At 36.4% G+C, this 10177-nt stretch overlaps 1 protein-coding gene and 1 long non-coding RNA gene across 4 annotated transcripts in view; one reads left to right on the top strand and one right to left on the bottom strand.

The window, feature by feature from the left end:
• Nucleotides 1–10177, bottom strand: part of LOC117170347 (neuronal acetylcholine receptor subunit alpha-7-like) — a 1604403-nt gene that overhangs the window by 723237 nt on the left and 870989 nt on the right. Inside the window, exon 5 of the mRNA XM_033357087.1 lies at nt 4705–4885. Coding sequence (XP_033212978.1) covers nt 4705–4885 — 181 coding nt within the window. The remainder of the gene's footprint in view (nt 1–4704; nt 4886–10177) is intronic.
• The window catches only part of LOC117170349, a 371702-nt gene that overhangs the window by 177632 nt on the left and 183893 nt on the right, over nt 1–10177 (top strand). For 2 of the 3 annotated variants that reach the window (XR_004466769.1, XR_004466770.1), the window contains 2 exons: nt 8668–9017; nt 9219–9320. The exons of the other annotated variant lie outside the window; for it this stretch is intronic. This is a non-coding gene — a long non-coding RNA (uncharacterized LOC117170349). The remainder of the gene's footprint in view (nt 1–8667; nt 9018–9218; nt 9321–10177) is intronic. 3 annotated transcript variants of the gene reach the window in all.

Below are 10177 nucleotides of genomic sequence, written 5' to 3'. Positions count from 1 at the left end.
TTCATTTCTATCTTAGCATTTTCTATGCCATCATGGCATCAAATTCCTGGAAAAGTCTCTAGGAATCCTCATCTCTCTCTTCTAACCCTTATACATTCCATCACAACACATTCACTACTCCTTCACCCTGCCTTATCTCCACTCCCCTACTATCTACAAATTGAATTCTTCTTTACTTCCTTTAAAACCTCTTTCTTTTCGTGCAACACCCACATTTTCGCATCTTTATTTATTTTTTGATATCCTAGCTGCTCCGTTCTCCCTTCGTTTCTCTCCCTTCTAGCCTTGCCGTCCTACCTCAAACTTCTCTTCCCAGCTCCCCAAATCCACAACAGCCACTTCCTTCACCTTCCTCCCTTCCAGTGTAACTTTCTGTACCATGCTTTTAACAAACCCTATACTATGCAGCAGCGCGTTTATATCCCCTTTCTTCCCCGCTCCTGGGTTTTAACTCTCTACTCACACTATTTTTTCTTCTTTCTCCGTTCTCTTTTCTCTACATTCCTAATTCCATTACCCTCATCCTTTCCCTATCCTTTCTTTTACAACCTAATATCCTCTTCCATCTGCTTCATTTTAACTTCTCTTACTTTCCTTACTGACAACGCCTCCCTATAATTTTTTTACTCTCTGCTGCAGCTCTTTAACCTTCTTTTCTCATTTCACCTCTCTAATTCTCCCTCATATTTTCAATCCTAACCTTAATCCCTCTATTTTATTCCTTAAGTCCCCTAATCAGGGCTATCAGTATCCCTAGAGCTTCTTTTTCCGACTGACCCTCTATTCGTGGGAAGGGGTTACCTCAGTGTTCTCACGCTTTTTCTAAACGGTCTCTCTACCACGCTTTTCTCCAGAATCTCTTGGCTGTCTCATTGATGCTAGGCGCCCTCTCTTTCGCCTTTTTGCTTTCACGTTCGCGTAGTTTCACTTTTTACCTCTCCCCGACGAGCCCCTCAACACCGACACAAGCACTTTGACTGTCGCAGAGTATAAAATTTTTTCTCTTCATCAACTTTACTACCAGCACTGCAAGAATCCTTGCAGACCACCTGCCCCTCCCCAACGTCCCACTATTCTGTCGGTATCTAGGAAAGCTTCTTGCAATACTTTTTGCAATGCACAGATGTATCTTAAGCCTCACTTTCTCTATCCAACTAAATTCCACCTTCTAACTACGCTAATAATTAATTTTTATGTCCCTAACTCACCCCTCACAACACTACTCACCTCGGATACTTTCACCCTTACAATCCACACACAACTTCCATATAGATTCCGTAAACTCCTCTCATCACCTTTTACCAAGCACGTTCTCAGCAGTGTCACCAACGTGCAAGTCCGCCAATACATAAGCGCCGGATGTCCAATAATAACTCTGTTTCCACACACACACACACACACACACACACATCCGGTTTGCGTTTCGGTTCTTTTTTAATTGAACCAGAAGGTATATGGCAAAGACAACAGAAGCATGCTCATGTTGCGAAAAGGCAGTCATTGATAATGGTTCAGGGATGGTCCATTTTATGGTACTTAAAAAATTTAGATAAAAACATGGCGACGAACTTGCTAATCTGCTACGATGCAACCTCAGAGCTTCAGCACGTTTCGCCTCACTAATTGCGGAATCAACGTGTCTATCCTTTGAAAAAGGGATATGTGCACCAAACTCTTTTCCAACCACTAGTCAAACAAGCTGCAGACAAATATGAAAAAGCAACATTAAGACCAACCGCGTAAAACAGATACCTTCTGAGAGATTATCGCGATTTGAGGACAAACAGGAACACTGACATTCAGATTCCACTGAAGCCCAAAGATCTGGCTGATTCAAATGGAAGCCTAAAGCCGTCGATGAATCAAAAGACTAAAAAACATCAACTGAACAGGAAAATTAGATGGGCAAGGCAGATTGCGTCCCGCGTTCAGTGCATGTTCTGTGTGTGATTAAATGCGGTTGTTCTACGACGCAAGAAGAAGAATACAGTAGAAGGAGAGATGGGTGAGGGAGAATCAACATTTTCTCGCAGACTCATTGCGCCTCTTCAGCGAGTTCCATGTTTCTATCAAAAATTCTCAATAGCATCGGAAATCGTCGTTTCGATCAGAAAAATTACTATTATAAATATCTGCTGACTTTGAAACGTGACTACTCGTTCCAAAAAGGAGCAAAAATCTTTAATTACCAGTTAAAATTTTTACTAAATTGTGCTGTGAACGAGCTCCGATAGATATTTTTGATATTTTTTAGAGATTATACCATGTAAGAAGTTTAATAAAAAAATACCTTCTCTGATTAAAAATTATCTGTAATTTTCAACAAAACAAATGAATGTTCTACCAAACAGATAAAGCGTCTATGAAAAAAAGTATGCAAATGGTTAAAAAATGTATGTAAATCATAAAAAAAGAAACCCGCATGTTTCGTTCACAATTAGACTACATGCATATTTAATTTAGTATAAACAGTTTGAAAATTTCTTTAAATAACGTACGTTACTTTTTTCTTTAGATAACGTACGTTACAGTGTATTGAAGTTGCCCAAACATTTTAAGACGGCAATGCGCCTTCGACTCGACCTCAGGGTAGGGCGCAACTCAGTTCATACACTAGGTTTGAAAAATGCAGGGAACAACTACTCGACAGGAAAATGTACGTCAACTTTCGCAGAAATGTACAAAAACGATCCTTGCCGAAGCAGCAAAGTTTTGCTTTCTTTAGATCATCAGGGATTAAGTCAGGTACACAGGATTTCATTTTTGCAATCCAGGGTAATATCATATCCACCTTAGTACTCTGTGACTGCAATTGATCTTAAGAAGTTCCAAATGATAGGTGCAGAGCTTGTAATGTACACGCTGGCTATCTAGAACGCATAGTATCTGATTGTTTCTCTCAAGCAGCAATAACGTATCTCTACAGACAGCTCGGTGCTGAACGTTTCGAGGGACATAAAGTCAATTGTCGGTCGTGTATGTGTGTAAGACCCCATTGTTTTAGTATTGTGCGCTGGAAAATCAGAATCTGGGACTTCTAATCTTTAAACTTCTATTTATCAGTTCACTCCAAATTCATATCACAACGGTTCAAACGAGAAAGCATTAGGATCGATTTTTGACTTTGAAAATTCTAAGCATCTATTTCCTGCTGAAATGCAGATTCTTCTCACTCACCTACCCGGAAGGTGGTCCAGATTAAGCATTCTCTAAACTATGCTATCGTAATTTCTTCGTTGTTAGTTGATTAGAATTTTATTTGTGTCTAATTAATTCTCAAATACCTATTATTATTGACTACTCTTTTCTCTTCCCTGTGCGAGATCTTCAATCTCAACTAAATAAAGGAACCTAATTAAAAGGTAAGTATTTTCGTAATAATTATAGGGAGAACTGCGTTATAAGTTTATAATATTATAAGCGTAAATTTTTGCTTACATAAGTACTTTTATTTTTAATTACATTTTTTTATAATCTACTATAATGCGTTGCATCTTCTGAATGCAACAAATGAATTTTATTACAAATACTATATTCAAATTACACACTGTATAAAGTAATTCGTTTTTTAAGTTTTTTTTTATAACAAATTTTTGCATAGAAAATAACCGTAAATTTTTTGAAAACACAAATAAGCCAATTACATAAAATAAACAATGACAATTTTTAAAGTTTACTCAGTCTTTAAATATAATATGGAAAGCAACAATCTTTATAACTAACGTAGGTTCTGACCGAAAGTCAAAATTCAACTTCTTTTCGGCAATTGTCTAGCCCAAATAAAATTATCATCATTCAAAAAATCCCTGTCCGTAGGTAAAAAATTATAATTTTTCACAAAAATTCCCTGTGTGCTAAACTCCAAATTATAATAAATCAGTTCTTTTTTCTATTTATTCTATTTATTTCCAGTGTCAGCGCAGAATTATAAATCTTTTGGATAATTCACTGTTAGAATTAAAAAATTTAATTCTTTTAGAAAATTACCTATTCCAAGCGAAAATTGTGATTTTTTTCAAAAACTCCCTATTCCATCTGTGCATCTTTGAGGTAAGTGTGGATGAATATAAGTTTCTAAGAGTTAGTTGTAGTGAATTCTATAAAAAGAAAATAGAAGTTACAGCATGTCCATTTTTAAGGCCAACAGGTCGAAAAAACGACTTTTAGTTTTTAACGGTAATAAAACCATAGTCCAATATTCGTAGAATCCATCGATAAGGCTTGCTTAACAAAACTCTTAAATAGTTATTTGCGATGCAAGTGCTCAAAGTATGTGACTTAATACGAGTCAAAGGGTTAATACGAGTGCGAGTGTAGAAGGATAATAATAAGCAGTATATAATGATCAAACAGGAACCATGCACAAAGTTTCAGGCAAATGTTAGGGACTGGGGAGACATATATCAGGTCGAATGTCTTTCTGCATAACAATTGAGATTCCTATTCACCTTCATATATGAATAAAATATGAAAGATATCCTTTGTATTTGTATCTGTTAAATACAAAGGAACTTTATAATAGAAATTTTAATTTGAGGATAAAAATATTCAAATATTGTGGAACTAACAAATAAGGTACATTTTTGAATATAAAGAATTAGTAGAAAGTGAATGATTGTTTTATATTTTAAATAATAATGCAGTCTACTTTGCTTATCTTTCCTACATACGTACGTTGAATTTCATTTCTTAGGAATAGCGTACCTGAAAACCATCATATGTCCAAGAGCCAAATTTCATCTCACAACGCTGATCATCGAAGGGAAACCAGGTGATATCTATCTTGCACGTACTTTTAAATATACCAGGAGGGACGTATAAGCAAGTCCCATTGCTTTTGACGACAACATTTGTTGGATATGTACCATCGAATCCTTCGTCCGCACTATGAAAAAAGGAAAGGGAACATTAATTTCTTTTAAATGAGATCGATATACCTTTCGGCTGAATCTGCAAGAGAATAGTCAAGCATATAGAAAGAAATAGCTGTTGTAAGAGGGAGGAATCAGTCTGATGGAGGGTCAGGGTAAGAGGGGCAAAGTAGTTCAGGGGAGGGCTAAAGAACCTAGAGAAGAATTATATGTCAGACAGATTGGAAGAGGAAATAGTCGAGAGACGGGGCTCTGGCAGGAGGGTTAAGTGATTAAGAAGGGAAGAGGAAGCTATGGATATAGCAGGGGAGGAAAAAAGGGATAAGTAAATTTATTATTTTTAAATGAATCTGCTATATCATCAGAGATTGTACCTGACTGACAGTAGATCAACCCTCCAAACCATGAAGGCAGAAAATCTACACAATATCGATCAAGTTAAGAATCTTCAATAACAGAAAATGCAGATGAATAACAGAAAATCAGAACTTTTGTGGTTCGATTCCCAATGGAGTGAAGAAGGAGTAGGATCTTTTTTCAAGAAATAATTTTAATAAGTTAATTTATTCACTTATTTCTTTCTAATAAGAGGGCATAGGGCATTTCTCGGGGAACATGGGATATAGAAGGTTCAATAAGCGGGCGTAGTTGATCGATGGTGATTGACGGTGTGTGCAGGGACTCTCAAGTTGCGAAAGATAAGCCATTTCGAATGCATTTAACACTCGGATTGGTATTCGCTCATCGGTTTTACTCTTCTGTATTATACTGCTTGCGTCAGCTGAAATATGAATTTTGTCAGTAATCTGCTATTTAATTGTAATCAGCTTTAACTTGTTCAGTGCTTGGTAGTAGATCCCAGTTCGTTTGTGAACTTTCGGACCCTTTCAGTGAACAGCCTACCAGATGTTATGTAGCAAATCACACGCATGCTTAGGAGGGCATTCAGTTTGAGGGTTCTTTCTTCGGGATCACTCCTGGAAAATTATTTGCGACTGCTTAGTAATTATTAGCAACCATATATAGCAGAAACCTTTTGTACCTGAGCACGTGTCTGGTGACTTTGCTATAGTCACTTTATGTGTGTATATATATATATATATAGGGTGATTTTTTTAACTTGAAACTTTCAAATTTTACCGAGCTCATAGGTAGATTGTAACCTTGAAGGTCACTTTAAGATCCGTCCACTCAGCGTCGCCATCAAGGAAAATTTTAAAATGGAATACGCCATATTTTTTTCTATCTTTTTTTTGCTAATTTCCTGCTAAAAAAAATTTGGTCCTCTTTAAACTTCGGAGAAAAGGGTGGCGGCGCTAGCAGGACATCCACTCAGCGCCACCACTGACGAAAACTCACAAAAAATTAGTATACTGAGATGAACGATTAGTGGCAATTTTATGCTTTTTTTGCTCCCTGATGACATATATTACGTTTCCTGAAAAACTACCCCTAAGTCTTACACTCCTACCCCTCATGATCAAAATAGTTTAAAAAGTGGGAAAACAACCTTCAACAATGTTAGCATGATTGAGGCCTCCGAATTAATTAAATAACAGTTGAAAATTCCCCCTCCTTATCATTTCCCCAAAAAATTACCCTTCTACGTGAACGTATGCATCGTAACATATATATGTATGAAAAATATATAAAAAATAATACAACTTAGAAAACACTTTAAGTTGATTATTTTTTTTTCTTTTTTTCTCTCCGATAATACATAATATGTTCCCCAAAAACTACCCCTAAGTCACACATACACACCCCTCGTGATCAAAAACGGTTTAAAAGTTGGAAAACCACCATGAACAATGTAAAAATGATTTGGAACTCCAAATTAATTACATACAACTTCAAATTTTCCCCCTCTAAATAATTTCGAAAAATCTCCCTTCCACGTAAACGCTTTTAGCGGAACATATATATGTATAAAAAAAGCATAAAAATTAATACGACTAAGAAAACACTCTGAGTTAATGTTTTTTGCACTTTTTTGCTCTCTGTTCATACATATATATGTTCCGCTGTATGCGTTCACGTCGAAGGGAAGTTTTTTGGAAAATTATAAAGAGGGGGAAATTTTTAAGCTTCATTAAATTACTTTGGAGCCATAAATCATGTTTACATCGTTGAAGGTTGTTTTCCCACTTTTAAAATGTTTTTGATCACAAGGGGTAGGTGTGTAAGACTTCGGGGTAGTTTTTTGGGAAACGTAATATATGTCATCAGATAGCAAAAAAATTTTTTAAATGTCCACTAATCGTTCACCTCAATAGAATAATTTTTAATGAGTTTTCGTACGTAGCGGCGCTGAGTGGACGTCCTGCTAGCGCCGTCATCCCTTCTCCGAAGTTTAAAGAGCAAAAAAACTTGTTTAGCGTAAAATAAGCAACAAAAAGCAAGAAAATATGGCGTATTCCATTTTTCAATTTGCTTTGGTGGCGGCGCTGAGTGAACGGACCTCTCAAATGTCCCTATCGTAATAACCGGCTGCTTCATCCTGTTGAAACCTAGAATTATCAAAATTATCCCTTGCTACCTCTCTTATTCTCGGTATAATTCCATTTTTGAGAAGCTGTTCATATCCACTGACATTGAGATTATCATTTATGAAGAAGGGACTTATAAGTCCACGTGAGCTTTCCGCAACGCAGAATTTTGACACCGTAGTAGTGGAAATCCTTGAACTAACAAGGGCAAAAACCAACCATCTTCTACGCTTAACAAGAAGCAAAATAATTTCGGTGATTTTTAACGATCAGGATAATTGAGTTGAGGTTATAAAAAGAACTTTAGGTTGTTGAAGTTCTTAATTCAACGTATGGAAAACAACGAATCATCATTAGTAAGGAAAAACCTTATTTAATCTAATTCTTCCAGACTATTTACTTAGAAATCTACAATAATGGTGCTTTAGAATCAGAGCGTTTCACTCATCAGATTATGTGATAGGCAGTAGAGATACATTTGTACATACAGTTGTAGAGATCCAACTTTTTTAGTGCTATTTATTATGTTAATCTAGTCTTTACTTGTTAAAAGGGCTCCGAGGTGTCTCTTACAAAATTCGTTTTTAGAACCATCGTTGTGTTGAACGGGAAACCAGTCAGTACGTATAATTACAAGTAGTACTTTAGGGTTTGCAACTAAGGACAGGATTAAAATTAACGAAGATATCAGGAGAGCTTCTGCTAGGACATATTTTTTTACAGAATGTAGATTTCACCCTCGCAACATTATAAACAGAACTAGCAACGTTGGATCTCTATAGTTGTATTGATTCACATATAAACAAAAGAGGGAATCGGTCTGATTCTACAACGTCATTATTGTAAATAAATAGTCTGTAAGGAAACGATAAAATAAGATTTTTCCTTACCAATACTAATTAGTTGTTTCCCACACGTTAAATAAAAGATTTTTACATCATGTAGTTTTTTTCATAACTTGTTCGTATTGACTGACACTGCTTTCAACACAATGATGTCTCTAATAGCAAATTTTGAAAGAGACGGCCCGGAGGCCTCTTTTACAACTAAACATTAAATTCACATTAACGAAGATATCAGGAGAGGTTTTCCTAAGACGGATTTTTTTATGGAATGTAGATAGCATAACTTTTACCCTAGACACATTATAGGTAGATCTACTAACGTTGCATCTCTGCATCTTGTTTAATTATGCTCGTTCGCAACGAATAGCAGGTGGCAGCACTGGGGTAGATTTTTTCTTTTTAAAGGCTTTTATCTATTAATAACGTTAAAATATGTTTCTTTAACAAAATTATAAATTTTAGATTCGAAATGGAATCTGATGGCCGGAACAATCCTCGACAAGAATAATATCTATGCCGCTTTGGCAGGGTGACGTTCCCAGAGTTTTAATCGTTCGTGCCGTTATGGCAGAGCACATGGTGTTCAGGACCTGGAACATCGGATTTAAAATTTGTTTAAATATTTTAATTGAGGGCTTGCAGAAATGCAAAATGAATTCTTAACCTTTTTGAACGGAATACTGTCCATCGGCAAGAAATTGAGGAATGCAGTGCCAGGTGAAGTGAAAAAAACGCGCCTGAGAGTTTCGAAAGAATTTTGTTGTCAGTAGACTCGTTATTTCCACTGGAAGCTTGAAGGGGAAAAATCGGCTGTGAGTTTACCTCTGTTTTCTGATAGTATTTTTTATATGATAATCAAATTTTGAAAACTATAAGAAAATCATGAATACCGACGCCCAAGGCCCCATACTTTAATATGAGAAATACCGGAATGATAATTTATTCTGTATCATTTCGCAGGAGCAATGTACGCGTAGCCTTTCATTAAGATTCTTCCTAATGTTTGATTCCAGAAAGCAAGCTATTAAGTCAACTTGCGAGACATTCTGCAGTTGCGCATCAAATCGAGACATACGTCGCTGAATTCGTAGGAACGGCGGACTAACGCTTAAATGGTGAGGTCATAGTTTGTGAGATTATTTCAGCTAGGATTCCGCTAGTATACCTTGTAGTTAAAAGTATAATAGGAACAGTATCACTAGAGAAACTAGGCATCTAATTACTTGCTTATTTATCCCCAATCCGGATTAACAAATAATCCGCTGAATATGGGTTCGTCAACGGTCGCGAAAATGTATAGTTCATGTCCAACCCAAACCAGCCTTCTCGACAAGGTTTCGGGCACTTTCAATGCAAGAGCATGACTATCGGGATAAAAAATTCCCCTGACACCTTTAAGCGCCTGATGGATCGAGGAATTACTCATTTAACTTAACGACATTATATCTGTAATGTATTGGCAATCATCTGACTGCATAAAATGTGTGTGAGAGTCATGTAGAGGGATAGGGAGACCATGAGAGGTTGCATACTGCAAACTCAGCGTTATACCACACGTATACGAGAGCTCACGTACTACTAATCGTAACGCATTATTTATGTGCTACATTATCTTTAATAAATTCGTACTAGTTATGCATTAAAATTCTTAGTTGTATTCAACCCAATAAATAACAATTGGATACGAGGAATCTGCGAACCACGTGAATGCAGGTGTACCAATGTCGAGTGATAAAAGTAACGAGGCGGTAAACAGTGCCAAGCAGGGAGTGTTAACGTTTTTAAAAGACGATCTGCGACAACGGTTAGCAGATGCAGGTGCAGAAATCGAAACGAAGGAATCTACTGATAGACTAAGAGCAAAATTAATTAAGCATACCAGGTGTATACATATGAAACCGGTATTTTTTCAAGAAAAAAACACATTTATTTCAAGAGAATGATAACAAATATTTTATTCAAAGTATGCGCC

The sequence above is a fragment of the Belonocnema kinseyi genome, chromosome 3, assembly GCF_010883055.1.
Source record: "Belonocnema kinseyi isolate 2016_QV_RU_SX_M_011 chromosome 3, B_treatae_v1, whole genome shotgun sequence".
NCBI lineage: Eukaryota > Metazoa > Arthropoda > Insecta > Hymenoptera > Cynipidae > Belonocnema > Belonocnema kinseyi.
Note: the sequence above shows the minus strand (reverse complement) of the source record. Positions and strands in the feature narration are given on the sequence as shown.